Source organism: Lontra canadensis, unplaced genomic scaffold (assembly GCF_010015895.1).
Source record: "Lontra canadensis isolate GAN:19392208 unplaced genomic scaffold, GSC_riverotter_1.0 scaffold2, whole genome shotgun sequence".
Classification (NCBI taxonomy): Eukaryota; Metazoa; Chordata; class Mammalia; order Carnivora; family Mustelidae; genus Lontra; species Lontra canadensis.
The window spans coordinates 19,320,609-19,344,471 of record NW_022630996.1 but is presented as its reverse complement, the minus strand read 5'-3'; the positions used below and the strand labels follow the sequence as shown (position 1 = coordinate 19,344,471).

The following is a 23,863-nucleotide window of genomic DNA, read 5'->3' as shown; positions in this document are numbered from 1 at the left end:
AAAAAGAGAGAGAGAGAGAGAGAGAGAGAGAGAGATGACCTATCACTGTAAAGATTCATGTGAGCAGTTTTATCAATTGGAGACAGCTCTGTGACCTGCTGTTAACTTCGGACCCCTCCTCTTCTAGACTGAGTGCTTCCTGAAGAAAAAATGGCCCTCTAGCCTTTGTTTCCCCCATGTACCATTGATATTGAAATCTATCTCTTCATTTACAAGGTTCCTAAACTTTTCCCTGAAGATGTTTTGAACTAAGAGTTTATATCCCCAAAACAGCAGCATCAGCCTCTTTTTCTACCATCTCCAACAAGCTCGTAACTCAGTGATGGGAGATGGGTACTTAGGTCTGGGGATGGGCTAATGTACTCAGGAACTAGAATCTGGGGTAATTATGAGCAGAGGAAATCAGATATTTGCCTTTTTTGCAAATAAAATATTAAAAGCCTTTTGATAGTGTAAGAAAAAACATAACACAGACTCCTCTCATAAATCTGTTACTTCAAATACTTAAGGGAGGACTCATGTGCAGAAAATCCCATGCTAGCTTTTGCCCCAGAATCCTGGAGTGGTTAGCAGTGCAGCCTCTGAACACAGATCACCTGAATGCGAGAACTGACTAGCATTTAGTAACTCTGTGAACTTGGTGAAGTCAGCTCATTAATCAAGCCTCAGTTTTATCAGGAAATGGGTTGCTGTGAAACTCAAATATATGTTAAATGCTTTGCACAGTACCTATTGTATAGACAGTTTTAAATATCTGCTATATTGGCATTCCTGCTCTGATTCCTTACCTTCAATCACACTTCAACTCAACACAGGGCAAATAAAGAAAACACGTGAAACGTGCATTAATTTATTCTTCATTTATACTGGACTAGGCAGATCTGTATGTCTTAATCTTTATCAAATAATATACATAAGTCTATACATATATATAAATATACAGAAGTATTTGTATAAACCTCAATAGTCATGATTTTAAACTTCACATTGTCAGATAAAAAGCAGACTACTGTACTGAGTTAATATCTCATGCCATGTTCAATCTGAAATACAGATATATATTACATAATGCTATTAAAAAAGGGTAATGTAAGTAAGTCAGTGACATTGTAATAAATCTGACTGCTTTATTAGATCAAGGGGGAATGCAATAAGTTCTAATATCACGTAGAGAAACAAGCAATCAAAAGCACATAATTCAGGTCTTAAAAAATGGATTTATCCTAAATTGGTCAACAGCACCGAAAGACAGCAATTCTGCCACATACACTTAAACCACTCCTGTGAGTACCTTCTAACTCACTCATAAGAGCACTTCTAAACAAGACTACTTGTTTAAGCAGATCCCTTTGTACAAAACCAAACTGCTAGCCACTACATACCTCCCACTCAGTAAAAGCTGAATGAGTTAACGTAAGGACATTTTCTAACTCCACACCTATGCTAAATCACTAACACTACTGATACAAAAATCAGGGCAAGAAAAGGTCAAACATGGATGGTGGCGGGCAGACCCATCAGTGGCTGACACATGGAAAAACCAACAGGGAAAGTGATTTCTTGTGTAGGGTATCAGAATAGTTTCTCTGAAAGGGCTGCAAGGCATAAATGAAGATAGTCCTTCTTTATTCCCCTTTCTCCTTTATGCCCCTTGCAGCCACCATACTGGAAATTTGAGCAAAAGGAACATTTTTAACTTATTTACAAGAAGGCATTAAGATAACACAATACTATTTGTGAAAATAATTTACATTGTGGTTAAAATGGAAGATAAACTATAGTTAAACCTTTTCCGTGTTTTGTAACAATCTCACAGAAAATAATGTTTTCTAAAATTACAGTATTTTACACACGCGAAGCTGAATGACAATATTAGATTACATCTTCTGCAACTGTGGTGTCAAAAATCTGATAGCAAATTTGCTGCTCCATTCCACTTGTGACATTATATGACTTGATGAAACATTCCAACCATGGATATGCATCTACAAATGAGAAAAAAAGGTTACTTAATCATTAAAACTAAGCAAATATCTCTGAAATATACACCTAACCATAATGCTTAGCTAGAAAAATTAACATTTAACTTAGCTTGAAAAATAAATACACTTACCAAATTTAATATTATCTACTCTTCCAGATACACACTGGGTTCTTGTTACTGTTCTGTAACAATCCTAATTTGATTTTTTTCCCAACAGAAAACAACAATTAAATGTGGAGTTTTCCAAGTGTTTGATAGCAAAGGTAGCAGCCACCTCATTCCCAACTTTTCTTCCTGCTGCTGACCACCCCAGGGTTTTTTTCTTTTTTCTTTTCCTTTTTTTTCTTGGTTGACTGCAAAAAAACTGAACCTGAGGTTCACATCAGCTCAGGCTTTTATACACCTGTCTAGCTGAAACTCCCATCAGGTACCAGGCACTGTGTCCAGACAATGCTGGCAGCTCTAGATGCTGTTTCCAAGCTTTGGTCATGGCTACAATAAATCTATTTAAAACTTCTAGAAAAGTTTCTTAATGCTTCTTCAAGTTCAACCTTGAAAGACACTTAATACAGTCAATATTGGCAAGAGTCAAGCAAGACAGGCCTCTTCTCCACTGCTGGTGGTACTATAAATACGTAAAATATTCTTGAAAAGCAATCTGGCAGCGTGAATCAAAAGCCTACAAAACGTGTGGGGTTTTTTTGTTTTTGTTTTTTAAATACTTTATGTATTTATTAGAGAGATAGTGAGAGAGGGAACACAGGCATGGGGAGCTGGAGAGGGAAAAGCAGGCTCCCTAATGAACAGGACCCTGATGTGGGGCTCAATCTCAGGATCCCGGGATCATGACCTGAGCTGAAGGCAGGTATGTAACAACTGAGCCACCCAGGCACCCCAAACCTGTGCTTTTTAATCAGAGTTTTATTTCCAGAAATCTATCCAAAAGAATTAAAACCAAAATTAAAGTGATATCAAACAGAAGTATGTAAATTAAACCTTGTTACAGCTGTTTTTTCAGAACTGTTATAAGATGTAAAGACTGATCAGGAGAAAATAAAGTCTGATTAGAAATAATTTTAAAAAGTTAACTGACAGCATCTAAACCTGTGGCTGGCAAAATCTGTTACTGATGAAAAATTGTTAGAAGAGTCAAACCGTCTTACTATGATTGAGGTCTTCAAATTTCAATGTAAACAGAAATAATGGCCACAAAAAGAAGCCAGTGTCAGTAACTGTAATTGATATGATTTGACCTGAAGATCTGGTTGATGGACAAATATCATCCAGAGAACTAAAGTTGATAAAAGAACAATTAGTAAAATAAAATGCATAAAATCTGAAACTGGTTAATACTGAACAGAAATTCATGAATGAATTAAACTGGCTAAATGAAGTCTGTTATAGAAAATGAGAAAATTTCATCTCTGTTGGTATAACTTCAAAAAAAATATGTCTGCATAAACACAGTATCAAATGTGCTTGTGATCAAAATGGCCTCCCTCCTTTTTTATTATTTCAAAAAATTAAAAAATTTTTTCATTTCAGAAACTATGATTCTTTTTTTTTTTTTTAAGATTTTATTTATTTATTTGACAGACAGAGATCATAAGTAGGCAGAGAGGCAGGCAGAGAGAGAGGAGGAAGCAGGCTCCCGGCTGAGCAGAGACCCCGATGTGGGGCTCGATCCCAGGGCCCTGAGATCATGACCTGAGCTGAAGGCAGAGGACGAACTATGATTCTTAACTCTTCTCCATGCCACTGTTTTCATTAAAAAGCATATCAAACAATAATTTACTTAGAATCAGACTTCAAAGTTTTCATCCTCTAAGTCTACAGATTAGACACATGTTAAATACTGTTTCAAGAAAAAGAATGATGAGATTGTTAAAAATATTATTGCCTACCAATTTTTATTCCTGAAGGACAAAACATATCCATGATCATATCCATACTCTGCTGAAGGTCATCATTGATTAGGATTTCTGATGCCGGGATCTGGAAGAATTTGTCCTTAAAAAAAGAAAAAAAATTATAGAAGGAAAAAAGGAAATTAATGTTTCTTTTTTTAAGATTTTATTTATTTATTTGACAGAGAGCAAGAGCATGCAACTACTGGGGGCAGGGGAGAGGGAAGGGGAGAAGTGGACTTACCACTGAGCGGGGAACCCAAGTGGCTCGATCCCAGAACCCTGGGATCATGATTTGAATCAAAGGCAGATGTTCAACTGACTAAGCCACTGAGGCGCCCTGGAAGTTAATCTTTTTTTGAAGTCATAATTAACATGAAAGTATTTCAATATATTCTAATGAAAATGATCTAGACTATTTTACTCTATAAAGATTGTAGAAGTCACAGAATTCTAGTCTGATCTCTTAAAATCTGAGTTACTACTTTAAAAACAGCATTAAGATATACATATAAAAAATCCAATTACTTTGAATCAATGATAATAAGAATAATGGTATTTAGAAAAACGTGAGGTCTCTCATTCTCTTTGTATATAGGAAAAAATGTGGTCTTAAGTTTAAAAGAGTATAACATATGTTGTATATTTATTTAACTTTTCTTTTCTCTAACATATTATACTATACTTTCTTAAAAGAAAGAAGGGATTTTGTTTGCTTTGTTCACTGCTATAACCCCATCATATACAACAGTACCTAGGCACAGAGCAGGTGCTCATTAAATATTTATTCAATAAATGCACAAATGAATTGTTAAGCAGGAGGGAAAAAAATCTCTCAACTTTACTCCAGATTGTTTCAGAATGTGTGCAGTAAAAAAATTCGGCCTTACCACTAACAGAAATCTAGTCTCTGCCCTTGGAAATAATCTCTAAGCCCTTAAAATATGCCTGTTAGGAATGTCCTTGTATGTCACACTAGAGATTTAGGGTGGGGAGGTTGGGGCATATGATATTAGCTTGATCTTCAGAGGGGCTGAAAACTAAGATCAGCCATATGGGCTGTCAACCATGACTACATGACAGAGCACCAATAAAAACTCTAGACACTAAGGCTCAGTGAGGCTTCCCTAGCTCTCAATACTAACACATGTGTACTGTTATAAATCATTATCGGGTTGGTAACACTGCCTGCTACTCCATGGGAAGAGGACAACCGGACTCTGCCCTATGTACCTCTTCCCTTGGATGCTTTTAATTTGTATCCTTTAGGAATAATAAATCATAATAGCAATAATAACTTACAGGAAGTTAATAGGAATCTTTCCAGTGGATTATCAAAACTTAAGGGTGGTCCTGAGAACCCCCAAACTTGGAAGTGTTGTTAGAAATGAGGGAGGTTTATGGATAGCTCCCTAGTTTCACATAATATAACCACTGACCTTCCAAAGTAATTTAGTTCCATCTAATAGGGAAATGTGGAGACTTCAAAAACCTAGTGAAATGCTGCTAGACAGAAGGTATGGTCAATACCTCTGCCTTTGACTCCTGGAATAAAACTTCTGAAGAGTCTCTCCTCAAATTCCTATTCTTCAATTTTTCATTATATGGATATTAAATTTACAGAGTTAAACCAAAACAGGATAAATATACAGACACTTCAAGATATATGTGCTTGCATTTTATTTTTTTAAGTTGCTTTAAATCCTCTCAGTAATAAAGTGGGAATGAATAACTACATCAAAATTAAAAAATATTTTACTTAGAAATATCTATACTACCTCTGTTACTTACAGAATCCATGAGATAAGCTTCCAATACTCCTGTTCCATCATCAAGAGTAAATGTCATTACAAACACATGTTGAAGGGGTACAATACCCAGTACTAGTAAGGGAAAGAAGATCAAACCATATGAATCTTCTAATCCTTATAATCAAAGTAAAGTGAAAATTGTTTTATGATGTTATGTTAGTTTTGTTTACTAAAATAAACATAAATAACTTATATTTATGCCTTTTGTTCTCCAATAACAATATATTAAACTCATTTAGCAGATTCATTTTAGACATTACACTGTATCTATATAGGGACAATGACCCATAAGCATTGATGAAATATTAATATAAAGTATCTTTAAAATAAGTTGATAATTTGATAGAAAACATAAAAACCGATTTACGAACTATAATTCATTGCATGATAGCCTCATGAAAGACAAAATTAAAATACCAGAATGTTCTAAAAAAACTGCATGCAATTCAATATTTATGGTTTTGTAATATATCTCTCCCCTTTGTATTGTAAACATAGGAATCACTTATTTTTTAAGAGATCATCTGGTAGAATGGATAAAAATGTTAGAAGATGGGATTTCATGATTTGGTAATATGAGGAAGAAGAAATTAAAGAGATACTAAATGATAAGAAAATTCATAGGTTAAAATGGTACTTTGTATTTGGAAATGGAAGACATTTAATATGTTTATAAAATGAAATACTGTCTTCCATTTGTGGAATCCATATGTAAAAGGATTAATTAAGGGGCAAGTAAGAAGAATGAATCAGGGTACAGAGAAATGAATTAGGGCATACAGACATGACTAAAATTATTAATACAGAGGAACCGATTTATAGGATTCTAAAGGTCTCCACAGGTTAAAACTGAGCTAAAACCAAGAAGAATGAACATAAAATCTACCCTCAAGGACCACACAAAGACTTGCATTAAGAATGGGATGAGGAGACCATGCTGGAAAGCAGGGAGCCTGGAATTTCACTGGACCACAAACAAAATATGAGATAGCAGTATCATATAGCTAGATTACTAAGGAAAAAACAAAACAAAACAAAACCAAACCAAGTATATAAATAAATATCAATACAATAAAATTTTCAGGCTAGTAGAAGCAAAGTATCCAATTTTAGAAAAATAAAGGTTTTCTTTATATTTTGCATTGGCCAACATTTGTAGCGCTATTTGCAGCTTTTAATGCCAAACTTAAGAACATTGGTAAAGTGAAACGTTTACTAAGGAGGAGAAACAAAATAATAGGGAATGTGGGAAAATACCAAGTGAAGTGAGGGTGCCTAACTGGAGAAATAAAGAGTCAGTGAAGGTTTGATAGGTATCTTCAAATGCACAAAGCCTGCTGATCTTATAGAAGGCATGTACACGAAGTCCAGTGGACAGATGTGTTCTGTGCTAAAATTATAAGTAGGTGGTTTTGCTTTACTAAGAACTACTTAAAAATTAAGAGGTATGATGTCTTGCAATGTAATGAGTCCCCTGTCACTGAAAGAGTTTTAAGCCAAGCTGGGTGAAAAAGTTTCTTGCTCCAGATAAAGATGTGTATTGGGTAAAGAGCTGTAAGAGCCATCTCTAAATCTGTTTTTAATCCAAAAATACTGTGAACTGGAGGGATTTTTCAGAATCTGTATTTGTGATTAATAATTAATACTATAACAAATTACTGAACATTAAATACAGTAATGATTAAAGATATTGGCAGAAGCCTGGAAGCAAGTTTTCATATATCTTAAACTTCACTTTATAGTCTTATTATAATCACCGTGAAAGGTTTTGCTTAAGTACAGTTAAACTTTAACTCAGTCTTTGCTCTGGTTTTACCTGATCGACAACTGAAATAGAATCAGTGAGGTTACCTTATATGAAGACAGTTACAGTTGCAGGACACAGAAATTTGCTAACCTTCTGCCACAGAAGAAGGAATCCATGGTGTTTTATCAACCAGGGAATTTAGATTTTGTATTGGTCTCAAAGTAGAACATTGTTTACATCTGAAATTAATGACAGAAAAAAAAACCCATAGGCTTTTAAAAATAATTATTATAACTCATTTAATTATAACTTATCTTCGCTGTTCTAACATGCACAGTTTAAAGTTAATTATTAAACAACAGTGTTGCACCTTTCATAGTGTAATGCACATATTACAAGCAGAATTGTAAAAAAATAAGCTTTTCACAATAGAAGCAATCAAAAAGATGGTATGGTTCAGAATAAGTAACTAAGTTGAGAATAAGAGAGAGTCCAGATTCAGATTGTTAATTTGGCTGATTTTGTTGGCAAAACGAAAAAGTTGAAACGGACAATCTCTCAGGACTCTCATTCGATGGCTCTGTGATAACAGCTAGGGTCTTAAGTAAATATAACCAATAGGAGAAAATTATTCTAAGGAAGTCAGTACTAATAAGACTTTGGATAATATATTCAGTGAATGCATATTCAGAGGTTCAAAGTTTATAATGCCTAATACTATACTTATCTTTTGTAATAGAAATTAATCTGAAACTATATAATATAATAATAATGCACATTATTTAGTATAGGTATTTTGCTTTACTTATATACAAATAAGTACAAGTAATTACTTTTTACTATATCATCATAAGATTAGGAGATATTGATAAGAAAATATACTTGAATACAAATATAAAAATCAATGTCCAAAAGGTTCATGCAGACTCCTTTTCATTTCTAATCTGGAGAAGAACAGAGGGTCCCTATATTAAATATTCTTCTCCTCCACCCATCAAATATATAAATATTTCTTCTTTAACAGAGAAAGGCAATAGAATGAAAACATATTATTTCCTCAAAAATAGGCTGTGATTGGGGCTCCTGGGTGGCTCAGTGGGTTAAGGCCTCTGCCTTCGGCTCAGGTCATGATCCTGGGGTCCTGGGATCGAGTCCCGCATCGGGCTCTCTGCTCGGCGGGGAGCCTGCTTCCTCCTCTCTCTCTCTCTCTGCCTCCTCTCTGCCTACTTGTGGTCTCTGTCTGTCAAATAAATAAATAAAACCTTAAAAAAAAAATAGGCTGTGATATTAAGTCTAGACATTGATAAAGCAAGCATGCAAGCTAAAAATTAAGTGTATAAATTAAAATGTAAGGGAAACAAGTAAATATTAAGTACAGAATTCATTACTTTGAAAGCAGTAAAAGCAGAAAAAGGGGAAAATCAAGAATATTTTTATAAACGAATCCAATAGAAGACTACAGGGTAAATAAAAAATCTGAAAAAAAAAAGAAAAAAACTAACAACAGAAGACTAGAGGGAAAAAATAAGCTTAATAATAAAAAAAAGGAGAAAGAGTATAGTGTAAGTGGAGAACAACATAAAATGTAGAAATAAAACCCAAATATATCAGTAATTAACATATTTAAAATTCATCTATTAAAAAACTAAAATCTAGTCTTATTTATTTATGAGACTTTCTAAAATGTAACAACAAAGAAACATGAAAGCAAACCAGCAAAAGAGCCTCAAAGTATACAAAGCAAATACTGACAGAATAAAAGATCACAAATGTTCCACTACAGAGGACATTAAGCACACTCTTGAAGAAGTGATTAAACAGACAAAGTTACAAAGGAAAAAGAAGTTTCGAATATGATTAACAAGCTTGACTAATGGGTGTAACTAAACACTATTAAACATTAAACACAACTATTAAAGAACATATCTTCTTTTTTAAATATAGGCAATATATACAAAATGTAAACATATTCTGGGATAAAGCAAAGCTAAATGAATCTCAAAGAATCATTATGAAATACAGCAACCTATTTGATTAAAAAGTAATCTAACTAAAATGCAAAAAAAATAGTACCTAAAATGCATGTGTGAAAACTTTAAAACACACAGCTAAATAATTCATGGGCCTAAGAAAAATCATAATGAGAATTAGGAAACATTTAGAAGAGACAAAAAAAAAAAAGAACACCACTACATATCAAATCTTGGTTTCAAGGGGCACCTGGGTGGCTCAGTGGGTTAAAGCCTCTGCCTCCGGCTCAGGTCATGATCCCAGGGTCCTGGGACCGAGTCCTGCATCTGGCTCTCTGCTCAGCGGGGAGCCTGCTTCCCTCTCTCTCTCTCTGCCTGCCTCTCTGCCTACTTGTGATCTCTGTCTGTCCAATAAATAAATAAAATCTTAAAAAAAAAAAAAGATCTTGGTTTCAAGCTATGGCCATTTTCTTGGGGGAAATAGGGGCTTAAATGTAAATATTTAAAAAATACTAAAAATTAATGATTGAGATAAGCATTCAATTAAAAACAGTTGAAAAAGAAAAAACAAAGAAACTTAAAGTAAATGCTGTAAATAAATATAAAAAAAGAAAAAGCCAAGGAAACCCAAAAAAGTAAATGCAAAAAATAAAGATACGAAAAATAATATAAAAATAGAGCATGTCAGAACAAATCTAGTTACTTTGGCAAAAAACGTAAAAAAAAAAAAAAGGTGCAAATAATATTTAGTGGATTCAGGAACAAAGTGGAGATTTAAAAATCATCAAAAGTACTATAAACAATTTTATGTCACTAAATTTAAATTTACGTAAGAGATGAAGACTTTTCTAAAAAACAGTTTCTAAAAAACAGTTTATTCGAGAAATAAAAAACCATAGCAGATGGATAACTGTTAAAGAAACTGAAGCATTAGTTTAAAATTGTTTAAAAAGAATCAGGTCCAGAAATCTGAGTAAAGTAACTAAAGCCTAAGTAAGGAAATCCTTTAAGGTTTCACAAGCATTGTGAGAAATATAATCATATTAATATTTTAAAAATTTATAAAACAAAAGAAACCATGAAGTTAAAGAGGTTCAAGGGAGACTACAAATTTCTTGAAACACATGCCTTTTTCTAGCTCCTAATACATTCTGATTATCTTCCACCTCCTCAGTGGTAACTAAACTGTAACTTCCTGGCACAGAAATTTTGGAATTCAATCACTTAACTTTTATGAGGATATAGTTATGAACCTTTCTCTGTACCATTATCTAAATCTTTGTGAAAGAAAACAAATGAGTGTTAGCCTTTGGGGTAGTTTTATACTTAGTGCATTGGAGGTCATTGATGCATATGCTATCAAAAGAATAAATATATACCAGAAAAATCTAGTACATATAAATTATACAGATATATATGTATATATATATTCAAGGTATCCATTGAATATATATATATATATAGCAACTACTAGGATAAAATAATAAAAATTATTGCTATGCAGTCTTCTCAAAACTCCCAGATTTGAAAGCATACCCGTAGTGATGTACTTTTCCTTGTATAAGGAATGGTGCTGAAAGATTAAGGACTTCCAAGTCTTCCTGGCCAGATCTCACAGGAATCACACTATGAAACTTGTTTGCGAGTTTGTAGATTTCACCGAGTGTACCTCCTATTAACAAAGAATAAATAAATCCTTCTGGGCAAAATTGAGTGTCTATTAAGTAACACATAAGGTACAGTAAAAAAGACTAAGGGGACTGAAAGAAAAAGACAATGAAGACATGAATTTAGATGATTAATACATTTATACATTTATTGTAAAATACAATAATTTGTAAACTTAGTATCCTGCCCTGATTTAAGAAACCGCTGCACAAAAATGCTGAGACTTGAGCAAAATACAAGGCTTGTGAAATTTTAACCATTTTCCTAAATTTTTATACAAATTGCTCTTTTATGCCTGAACACTTTGGTTAAGTATTCAAAAGAAAATAAAACTGAGAGCCAAAGTATAACAGGGTTCTCATTAAATTTGCTATATACTAATAATGTCTAGGTTAATTTAGTCTTGAGTTTGAAATAAATCTTTCAAACTTTCAGATCAACATTATATTTAAATACAAATGGAAAGAGTTCATGTATAGCGTTTGTTGCTTTTTCCTGAAAAATCCTATTTCCAATTCTATGACAAAGTGGCCATTAAAGCCATCATGTTGGCTGGAAGGAAAGAGGACCCAATGGGTGCTACTACCAGACGGCAATATTCTCGCTAATCAAACCTACTGGTACCTTTTCCGGTGTATTTTTCACTTAAATGATAATTCTTCCTCTCTAAGGAAAGAGAATATGACTTATACAAATACTTTTTGTGTACTCCTAAGATTTGTAATGTTAAATTCAATTGTAAGGGGGAAGCACTTCCAGCACAGCAGAGTAAGAACGTCAAAAATACACTTCTCCATAAAAGGAAAAAGAACATTGGCCAAACTTGTCAAATTTTACTTTTTCGGAACTCTAGAAATTAACCAAAGTCTTGAAACAATCCAAGGAGTATTTATTCAGAAAAAGGAGATAAATATTGGTAAGGACAGCAACTTCCCTTCTTTCCACAACTTACAGTTCTGCCATATCATTCTGCAGTTAGATCCCAGCTCTGATCAGGGTTATAATACTCAGAAATATGATCAAAATAGCTTGCATTTTGATAAAACACTTTTAAATTTTAAAGTGGTTTCAGATATATTTTCATTTGACTTTCATTAAGAAGCTCTGTAATACCTTACAGAGTAAGGTAAGGTAAGGTAAGTAAGGTAATTACTCTGAATATACTTATTCACTCATTATATATTTACTGAGAACCAGTTGCATGCCTATCCTCCTACCCTATGTGCTGAAGATACAGATTAAAATAAACGTGCATTCTGCACTTTAGGGCATTACATTCTATTAAGCAAACAAGTCTATAAACAGACAGATAAAATGCAAATATAATACAAGAAGAAAAGTGATGAACTGAGAGTTCATATGCTATGCAGTAAGAACCACTCAAATTTGCCTGGTGAATCAGAAGACTGCTTGGTACGTGTAGATGCTCATTAAATATTTCAAATGAATTGCTGAGGAAAGGGAATTATTGAGTTACTTATGAAGACGTGTTAGAGCAAAATTTTCAGAATAGCAATGGAATGGCAAAGAGGCACAGAGAAATATCCTGGGTTTAGGAATTGTCATCAGTTCTATATGGCTGGAAGGTGGAATGAGAACTGAGAAATCATAGGAGATGAGACTCAAGGTTTGTGGGATGAGTAGTAATTAAATACAGGATCAGGAGCTAAAGGTCCCTCTTCAAGCTTCTTTTGGACTCTCAAGTTTAACTTGGCTTCAGCACAGAATTGTAGGAGGCCATATAACCTATAAGAACTCTATGGTATATCTGATATCTTCTTAGTCCTACAAGTACAGTTCTTATAGAATCTGGTAGGTCCAGAGCTTTATTTTTAGGGCACACAAATAGTCTTATTCCATTTCTTGTATTTGCAGGTGTCTGTGTCTTTTGTTTTTGTATCTACTTCCTGGTAGAGATTAAAATATTGCTAATGGAATAAGATACCATATTTCACTCATCAAGGTGGACAAATTTTTTTAAGTGCTAGTGTATGATGATGAGGATGGGGGAAAAGATAATCTCATATGCTACTAAAGCATAGGAATAGTATGACAGCTTTATTGGAAAGTAACTGGGCAACATCTACTTAATTCCTTGTGCCCCTCTAATTATACTTCATCCAGAGGGAAGATAAACTTCACTGTAGAGTTACTGTGTCAAAGAAATAGAAACCAGTTCAGTTCCACTTACTACCTGTACTGGGGAAAGACCTACAATTTCCCTATGCTTCAGCTTTCTCATGTATAAAAAACAGCTTACAATAGTACCAACTGAATAGGATTATTGTGATGATTAAATATACATAAATTAAATAAATATATAAATATATAGAAATGAAAATAATTTCTGGTACACCATAAATGTGTTAAAATAAAAGATGTTCATGAAAATAATACCAATGGTAATATTCATCTGAATTCATATATACAGACTTAAACAATTACATATTACTTTTATAAATAGAAAAATGTCAGTAACAGAAATGATCATAATCGACTGTAATAAAGGTCAGTTCATTTATAAAATTGAACTAAAGATTTCTCTGCAAATTAAAGATGATGTTCTCCTTTTATTATGGAATGTTCTCAAGGAATAAAAGTCTCAAGGAAAATGAAGTTTTAAATTTGGCATAGAAAAAAATATTTGGTATATATATGAGATAAACATCAGATTAAAATTAGACAAAAGTGGAAAGGAAATGCAAAAATAAGAGTTTCATTCTTTTAAAACATATGTTTTAAAACAAGTTATTTTTACTTGTTTCAAGGGCCCCTTCCTTGACTTGTGTATCAATAGATGACTTTAGTCATTCTACTTTAATGGAACAACAGTGACATCCAGAGGCAAAAACAGCAGCAACTGTATATAACAAGCAGCCTCTTTATACTCAGCTCCACAATGAGCTTGAATCTGATTAAGATTATATCCAACATCTAAGATGGACAAATACAAACACCGGAGTTCAATGCGTAACTTCAAAATGTCATTCAGATTAATTTCCATATGTGTGTATGTATATATTTAAATCTACCTATTATATAAAATACATTCCATTTTATGGGATTTAAAATAACATTCTGACTTTATATGTCCTAAGTTGTCCCTAACGTATATTTAACAATCATTAATCACATAAGCAAAAGCTGTATTCTAGTAAAACAGTTACTTAAATACTTTACCTTCTATCAAAATCAGACAGTCATTTGAAAGTGGAAGAATACCATTATGTTTTACAAAATGAACCGCTACTTTTCGTCCCCCTTGATCTGTAGTGGTCCACATTTTCGAATCATATAATGATGTATTTTGTAGTTTGATATCTGGGATTTTACTTGCACCCTCTTGTAAAATTGTATCCAAATCACCCTCATGTGGAACTTCTTGCCTAAAATCATCACAACGAAATAATACAAAACAATTGGTATAAGCTTAGAAATTCAAATTTAACAAACTATCCAATTTAAAAAAATTGTTCATATGCTGATGGGCCAGCTACTTATTTTAAAATACAGAGATAATTCACTTTGCAGATTAAATGACTGACTCTTACTCAACCAAAAAGGTCACTGAGTAGATCCATATCATAATTACATTAACTGCCAGCAATTTCCTTATCTGATTTTGTGATAACAAGGCTCTTACAACTATTTCTAGCACCAATTCATTCTCCTCTTGTAAAGAACATTAAAATTCTCTGTGGGGGATAAAAAGACAGCTGCCCATTAAATATCCATTTACCACCTAAGTAATTCCCCTTTCATAGGGGACCTAATTTTAACTTAGAATAATAATTTCAAAAAGTCATATGGTAAAGTATGTATACAATAGAAATGGCATGATCTGGAATCAAAAGGGTTTTATCCTCATCCTGATTCTGTCCCCAACCAGCTGTGTAACTTTAGGTAACACCTCTTAACCTTTGAGATGGTTTTATTTGTTTAAAAAAATGCTCAGAGAGGATGATTTTGTTTGGCAAAGCTATATGACTTTAGAGAATTTGACAAACTCTAATTTAGTAATACTTCAGCAAGTACCTAAAATCTGTATTTATATTTTAATTCCAACTATCATTTTAAGCTCAAATGGGCAGCAGATGGTCCCCATTTTATTTAAGGTTTGATGATCAAAAATCTCTACAAACATGGGGCATCTGGGTGGCTCAGTAGGTTAAGTGGCTGCCTTTGGCTTGGGTCATGATCCCAGCATGCTGTGGATCAAGTTCCACATCCCCGCCAAGCAAGGAGCCTGCTTCTCCCTCTGCCTCTTCGTGCCTGTGCGTGTGCTCTCTCTCTCTCTGACAAATAAATAAAGTAATTAAAAAAAAAATTTCTACAAACAGTACCATACTCAGATTTTGAAGGGAAAAATATACATACATTAGTATTAGTGTACATACAGATGTGTACATACAAATAACATACACACACAAATATGTGCTTTAAAATGGAAATGTACTTTATTTACACATTATATATTTAGAGGGAAGACAGTCAAACTGTATAAAAAAGAAAAAGCTTAAAAATAATTTCAGATTATGTCTTGAGCTAATAAAATATTCATTCTATTGTCTCATAAATTTATTTATATATAATAAATGATGTTTGGAATAAAGTCTGATGCACTGGGAATTCTCAATGATTAACAAAAATTTAAATTATATTTGCTATATTTAAGATAGAAATATTGCCAACAAGGCTTTCTCTACAACTTACTTAGAGATTTCATCTAAGAGTGCTTGGGTGGCTCAGATGGTTAAGTATCTGCCTTAGCCTCAGGTGGTTAGCACCGTGTCCTGGGATCAAGCCCCAGGTCAGGCTCCCAGCTCAGCAGGGAGTCTACTTCTCCCTCTTCCTCTGACCCTGTGTGCACTCTCTCTGTCTCTCTCTCAAATGAATAAATAAAATCTTAAAAAAAAAAGAATTCTTTTAAAAAGAATTAAAGAACTAAAGAAAAAAAGAATTAAAAAAAAAACCAGAATTCTTTTAAAAACTTTAGTTATTAAAGGTTTAGTTTTTTTTAAAGATATTATTTATTTATTTGACAGAGATCACAAGTAGGCAGAGAGGCAGGCAGAGAGAGATGGGCAGAGGGGGGAATAGGCTCCCTGCTGAGCAGAGAGCCCAATGCGGGGCTTGGTCCCAGGATGCTGGGATCATGACCTGAGCCGGAGGCAGAGGCTTTAAAGGTTTATTTTTAAGAAGTTTTGTGAAAAAAAGAGTCTCCCCAAATATATATATTTTTCTTAAGATTTGAGAGAGAGTGCGCGCCCTCAAAGGAGAGTGAGAGGGAGAAGCAGACTCCCCACTGGGCGGAGCCTGACATGAGACTGGATCCCAAGACCCTGAGATCATGACCTGAGCCGAAGGCAGATGCTTAATTGAATGAGCCACCCAGATGCCCTCCCCAAATATTTTTATAGTTTATTATTTGTTTGCATGTATCAGAACTACTAAATTTCAGATTTCAAAAAAAGCACCTACTTTTATTTACCAATAAAAGAAATATCAGAACGATTTACTAAGATTTTAGTATTTTCTCTTAAAAATGTTACCACTCTTTCAAAATACAATACACAAAGTCATAATCTACTCATTGCCAGGACTTAAACTGATATATTTGAAACCATGTATTCATGAACATTATGAAATAAAAACTTCTGTTTTATTATGGAAAATACTTACAGTGCATGACATTTAGGACAATGAAGTTTAACAGACTGAAAGAGTATTCTGGGCTTATATGACCTTAATTTTGCTCGAATACGATACTGCTGAGGAGCTTTTTGTTTCAAAATAGCACATATTGGGGTTTTCTCCAAATACTGATGATCTGTAAGTACTGAAAAGAATTTTTAGATTAAATTACGATAATCTACAAGAATAAGAATATTCATCGTATGAACTCCCCCAAACCAGACACAGAATTGAATTAAGTTATCTTGTCAGCTTTGTTATTTTGCCACATTTATCATCATCTATCTTTAGTTCTCTCTCCATATATATCTCCTTACAGATTCATATATATGAATCATTTGAGAACAGTTTGCAGATATCATGCTCCTTTTCCCCTAAATATTTCAGTGAGTATTTCACAAAAAATTTCATTGACCTATTACAGTGTAATTTTCAATCTCAGAATCTGTAATATTGATGTAATATTATCATTGAATCAACAGACATTATTCAAATTTCTCCAAATGTGCCTATAATGTTCTTATTTAGATTTTTTTTTTTTTCAGGTCCAGAATCCAATCCTGAACCACGCATTGCATTTGTTTTTCCTGTCTCTTTGGACTCTTTTGATGTAGAACGTTCCCTCAGCTTTCCATTTTTCATGACACTGATAATATTTGGAGTCGAGGCCATTTATTTGGGTGTGTCTGCTTCTGCTCACAATCAGATACAGATCATGCATTTTTGGCAGGATACTATATAATAAGTGCTACAAGTGTCCTTCTCTGTATCATATTAAGAAGCTTATATATATCATATATAATAAATGTAATAATTTATAATTTTATATATAAATTTAAAATATATATTTATTTATATATACAATATAATTTTTATACATAAATTTTAATATTTTTATTATATATTATATATAATAATTTATAATTTTAGTTATATATATAACTAAGTGTATATATATACATATATATATATATTTTAAGAGCCATATATGTTATGAGTGTTTTCACTCCTGGGAATGCTAACTTTGCTCAGTTGGTTACGGTAGTATTCAGCAGGTCTCTCCACTATAAATTTATTATTTCCCCTTTATAATAAGAAAGTACTTGGGGAAATACAAATATCCCACTCCTCAGTAACATTTAGGATCCTGACAGTTTAGGGCCCACTGATGATTTACAGCTAAATCAATTACTACTATCCTGGTTGCAATATGATTTTCTTCCCTAACTTCATCATTCCTTTTACATTTATTTGTCGACACTCTTACTTTAACTAAGAGCTTTCCATTTCATCTCATTTATTTATTCATTCATTTGTTCTTTTGTTTATTACCCACATGGACTAATGGATTCCTACTTTATTCAGTTTTGTTTCATCGTTAGTATTTTTCATTTTGATGCTCAAATTATATCAAATTTGGCATGCTCCATCATTTACTGAGCATGGCACAAGATGTTCCAGACTCATCTTGTAGTTCTCCTGCCCCAGTCCTGGAGTCTGATATTTCTTTAAGCTGTCCTGATTCCTTTTAAGGGGGAATATTATTTATAAGCCAAGATTTGTGTACTAGGTGCATTCACTGTGCCATTATTTCGAAGGGCTGTGCCATTATTTCAAAGCCCTTTAACTGCACAGACATAGGGTATATATACACACACGTGTTCATACCAATACTTGCACACATGCACCTATATATGTATGAATATGTATTTGAATGAATACATATATACAAAGACCTATCTACATCTACTTCTGTATCTATCTATAAAACCATGAGTACATATGGACACTTCCTATTCCAGTAACACCACCACAAACAAGCTTCTTTCTTTGAGCTTCCCCCATTTCATAGTTATATGTTCTTTCTCCAATAATGAGAAACTCATATTTTTATTTTTATAAGTATATTACAGAATTTCACATAATAGACTTCTGCTTAAAAATATTTTTTTCTTCAACTTTTTAACCTTAGCTGAAATAACAGAAAGAGGGCATCTGACAGATTTACTATCACTGCTAACATTAAAGTTTTGGGGTATATTTTAAGGAGCTCCTTTATGGGCACAGAGCTAAATACACAGGGTGAGCAGATAAAAATTATGTCATATAAGATATTTTACATTCTCAAAATAAACCCCACTGCACTGTTAGATTATGTTTTATAAATCTTACAGCTATGTGACTTAAATATATAGTTGATTTTAAAACATTTATCTTTCTGGGTTCCATTTTATGCCTATGAGGGAGGGAAATAAAATATAAATAGGGCTATATTTTTGCCCTCACGGATATCTGCTCTCAAAATTAGAAACAAATTAGTTGGTAACAACAGACTTTATTATGCATAGTATTACACCCACATTTCAGAAATAAAACATGGTCTTACTTGTAGCTGATAGTTGCTGACATCTTTCTACCTCATATAGAGATACTGATCCAGAGCCTACATGAAGAAGGGAAAAAGAGTTATACAGTTTTAAAATCCATTAAAAATCCCATGTGGCATTGAAAACTATAAAACATTGCTGACAGGAACTGAAGAAAATCTAAACAAGAGTAAAATTTGCTATGTTCATGGCCTAGAAGGCTCAAAACTGTTAAGACATCAATTTTCTCCAAATTGAACTATAGATTCAATATATTCCTAATCAAAATTGAGGAGGTTTTGCTGCAGAAAAAGACAAGAGGTTCTATCACTTAAGTGAAAATGTGAAGAACCTAGAATATGAAATACAATCCTGAAAAAGGAACAAAACTGGAAGACTTATACTACCAGACTTCAAGACTTACTATAAAGCTGTAATAATCAAGGAAATATGATACTGGCGTAAAGACTTACAAAAACCTAGCAACAAAATTACAAAGAAAGCCTACATTTCATTTTTGATAAAGGCAGCAAGACAATCCAAAAGGAGAGCAAAACTCTGGTACTGCAACAACTGGAAATTAGTATGAGGGAAAAAAAAATGCTTACTTCACACCATATTATTAAGTATTTCCAGCTGGACAGCCCAGAAATAAATCCATGTTTATATTCACTTGATTTCTGACAGACACACAAGTAATCGTATAGAAATGAAACTAATGGTGCTACAATGACTGGAAATTCGTATTTAAGAAAATGTCTATCTCATACCATACTACTAGGAATTAAAAAGGAACAAACTACTAATACATGCAATATGGATGAATTTTAAAAATATATAGTACGTAAAAAAGAGTACATAATATATTATTCCATTTATTGGAAGTTCTGGAAGAGGCACAATTATCTATGGTGGAAAAAAAAATCAGAATTCATGGGCCTGGAGTGGGGATAAGGATTGACTGGGAAGAAGCACGAGGGAACTTTCTTCAACAAGCGTAATGTTTAGATTTTTAAAGGGATTTAACTTACATGGGCTTATATATTAGCCAAAGCTCATGGAATGGTACACTTAAGGTATCCATTTCACTACATATAATTTTACACCAAAAATTAAAAAAAAAAATTCTCAACAAATATTGAATTCTAGTTAATGATATTTATTCTGAAGTGCTTAGGAGGTACATTTATGACTGCAACTTACTTTGAAATATGTCAAAATATAAGATGGACTAATGGATTAAAAGACAGAGAGAAGTATATGACAGAGCAAAGAAGATCCAGGTAGTAGGTATTTGAGTGCTCACTGTACAACTGTTTCAATTTTTCTGTATGTTTGAAAATTTTTATTATTTTGGAAAAACACATTGTTAATGAAACAAAGGGAAAAGTAGGTAAGATATTAACTAAACTTATTAAATTGAATAGGATGACTTGATGAACACCATAACATAGGATTTTAACAAGAAAGCAGAACTAGTGAACAGAGCAGTAGGTTTTAGTAGTACTTTCATTTTAAAATGAAGAATTTGAGACTAAAAAGGTATCCATATTTTGCAATTACTTTAGCTTATATTCTATTGCATATAATAGTATAGTAAGTTCTAATTTATTTTATGTGACATCATATAAAAATATACGATTTATTCTCCTTCTTCTTCAACATTACTAAGAAATGGCATAAGAATCCATGACAAGAGAACTTGAATGGACAACTCAAGCTGGCAAAGTATAATTTCAATGAATTTGATTCCTTAATATCAGCCATTCTGCATGAGTGAAAACAATGGCAAAAACCTTAAAAGCAGTCAAATAATAAGAAAATCAGTGTAAAATATGTACATGGTCTCCCACAAACTGAGGGGAAAAAAAAGGTTAAAATATCCAACAGAAAATCAGGTAAAGGGTAAGAACAGACAATTCAAAGAAGAGGAAGTAAAAAGGGCTGATAAATATGTAATATTTTCAGGTTTCCAAGCACTCAGGAAACTAAGTAAGATATCACCTTATACCTGCCAAACTGTCAAAATTTATGTATACTGCTAACCTCCAATACCACTGAGAGTATGAGGAAAGGACATTTTCCTAGAGTGTTATTTGCATATGAATCTTATGACATTCTGTCATATAATCTGACAGCATCTATTAAAATAAAAGATGTGCTTACCCTTTGATTTACCAACCTGTCTTTTAGGAGTTTATTTTAGAGAAAGAAAAGCAGGAACGTACAATTGTTCAAGGATGGTTTTCAAAGCATTATTTGTTAAGAGCTAAAAACTGGAAACAACCTGAATGTCTATCAAATGGAAAATAGCTGGATTTACAATGTTAGAATCATATTATGAAATATTGTATACTATTAAAAAAATGAGTTCAAGTAACATGGATTAGCCCATAAAAGGTCTATTATCTACTGATAAAGAAAGCAACAGTAGAGTATGGTCCCATTTTTTAAATTTTAGTAGGCTTTATGCCCAGCATGGAGCCCAATGCAGGGCTTAAACTCACAACCCTGAAATCAAGGCCTGAGCTGAAATCAAGAGTTGGAACGCTTAACCAACTGAGCCACGCAGGTGCTCTAAGTTGACAGATATTTTAAACAGAGGGGGAAAGTCGAGTCCGTCTATGTATAGGTATATATATTTGTATAAACATGAAAGTGTTGAAGAAACCACACTAAACTATTAACATAACCTCAGAAGTAGGCACAAGGGCATGGGGAAGCTTTGTAACTTGATATCATGACATGTATTAACTTTATAATTTAAAAACAATTTAAGAATCTTTGTAAAAGGAGAAAAGACATTTCAAAAAGCATAATTACAAATTATGCTGTCCCCAAATGACTGTCAATTGAAGTAGATTGGCCTGTTAATGGTAGTTTAAGTAATCAGCTAAAATGCCATCACCAAGATGCTAGGAAATGTGGAGAAAATAAATAAGGCAGAGAGAATAAAGAAATAAACTTAAAATATGTACAAAAAAACACTTGAATCTGACTTCGCCATCAGTTAATAGTTTAGTAACCCTGGGCAAATTACATGACCCCCATCACTCAAAGCCTCAGTTTCCTTTCTGTAAAAGGGACAAAAAAATTGCAAACTCAAAGGAGCGCTGTTAAGATTAGGCACTGAGTAAGTGGCTAAACCAAGTAATACATGTTAATTTTAATGCTTATCATTACTGGTATAGAAGAGAAAATACTCATAAAATAGTTAATATCATAATGGAAGGAATTACATTGAAATAAAAAATATGGGATAAAAACATGACATAGATTCTAGGCCCCAGAAAGTACCAGCAGATATGAAAGCAAAATCGTGAAGGAGAAAATCTGTAAAATTTAAATTTGGATTTGAATAGTCACCTCTTCAGGTAGGCAATAATATAAATATAGAACGAAGTATTTGTTTAAGATCCTGTAACCAGGAACTTGATGAATTTGATAAAGACTGGAGATCATGTATATTTCTAAAATATGTATGATCAAAAAATAATCTAGCTCTTTGAAATGAAGCAGCAAAAACAACCACTGTTCATTTTAGAAACTGGCAAGTGGTTGCCTAGGAAATACAGAATTTTAATGAATACATACACAAGTACACATATATACACACAACGTATCATACATACATAAATAACTACGTATATCACAAATTAAGTAATCCCTACCATTCCAATTTGAAAATGCAATTATACAATTAAGACAGAAATAATGTTACCTTTACATAGGACACAGATATAGATTTACCCTATTCCTTTACAATGAATATGGATTTAACCAAAAAAGAGAGGCAGAGATGGGACGATATTAAAAAAGAGAACTAATACTGATAAAGCCATTTCAGTTAGCAAGGACTAAACCATTAACATTAAAAACTGTCCTTACTTGAAAGAGTCCGAAAGCTGTCCTCGTGTTCTGAGTAGCATATACCATCAAAACACTGATTGGCTGTCAAATCGGCAGATTCTAAAACCCTATAATTGAAAGAATATAATTTCAAATCAAATTGCATAAAACAAAGTCAATATGATCAGTTTAGTTCTATCCTTAGAAACCAAGAAATCACTGAAATTGTATAAAAATTATGTGTGTATGTGTATAACTTCTTCAGTAGAAGGTCTATGGCTACCCCAAAGGTACTCTAAATTTAAAAAACCTGATTCTACAAAAATATGAGTAGGATGATGAAATGTTGCAAACAAAAATAAACTGGGAATTTAATGATGACATTCTGTTAGAAGAATCTCATTCCAGAGTCCAAAAGTGAAAGTGCTCTATATCGGGCAATATAAGAAATAAGTAAAACTGAGACAAGATTATTAAAATAGCTAATTTAATTGGTTTTAAAAGTCATGCTGATTTCAATACGTTAAAATGTAAAAATATTATTTCATTTCAACTTACTGAATGGGGTTTATTTTCTAGAGCTCTTTGAAGATATGCAGATGATTTATTTTTACTTTTGTAGATTACTGGTGAAAAAGTTTCTGTACACAGTGAGCATTAGGGATGTGTCACAAAAAAGAAAACTGCCAATGTAGCAGGACTTAAGATACTATTCACCTTCTGGGCACATCGAAAAGTTTTTAAAATATGATAACTCCAAAACACTTCTGATACCTATTTTATCAGTCACAGGCACTTTAAAGAGATAATATTTTTCATGTCAGGATTACGTATGTTTGGAATTCTAGATATGTATCAAGTCTTCCA

At 32.9% G+C, this 23,863-nt stretch overlaps 1 protein-coding gene across 4 annotated transcripts in view; it reads right to left on the bottom strand.

The window, feature by feature from the left end:
* Nucleotides 1-834: 834 nt before the first annotated feature.
* POT1 (protection of telomeres 1) overlaps nt 835-23,863 on the bottom strand; it is a 78,599-nt gene continuing 55,570 nt past the window's right edge. For all 4 annotated transcript variants that reach the window (XM_032870060.1, XM_032870052.1, XM_032870068.1 and 1 more), the window contains exons 12-20: nt 23,036-23,124; nt 19,168-19,224; nt 16,770-16,926; nt 14,268-14,473; nt 10,956-11,091; nt 7,600-7,688; nt 5,683-5,774; nt 3,889-3,994; nt 835-1,985 (exon numbers count right to left, since the gene is read on the bottom strand). In XM_032870060.1, the coding sequence (XP_032725951.1) occupies nt 1,873-1,985; nt 3,889-3,994; nt 5,683-5,774; nt 7,600-7,688; nt 10,956-11,091; nt 14,268-14,473; nt 16,770-16,926; nt 19,168-19,224; nt 23,036-23,124 (1,045 nt within the window). In that variant the 3' untranslated portion in view covers nt 835-1,872. The remainder of the gene's footprint in view (nt 1,986-3,888; nt 3,995-5,682; nt 5,775-7,599; nt 7,689-10,955; nt 11,092-14,267; nt 14,474-16,769; nt 16,927-19,167; nt 19,225-23,035; nt 23,125-23,863) is intronic.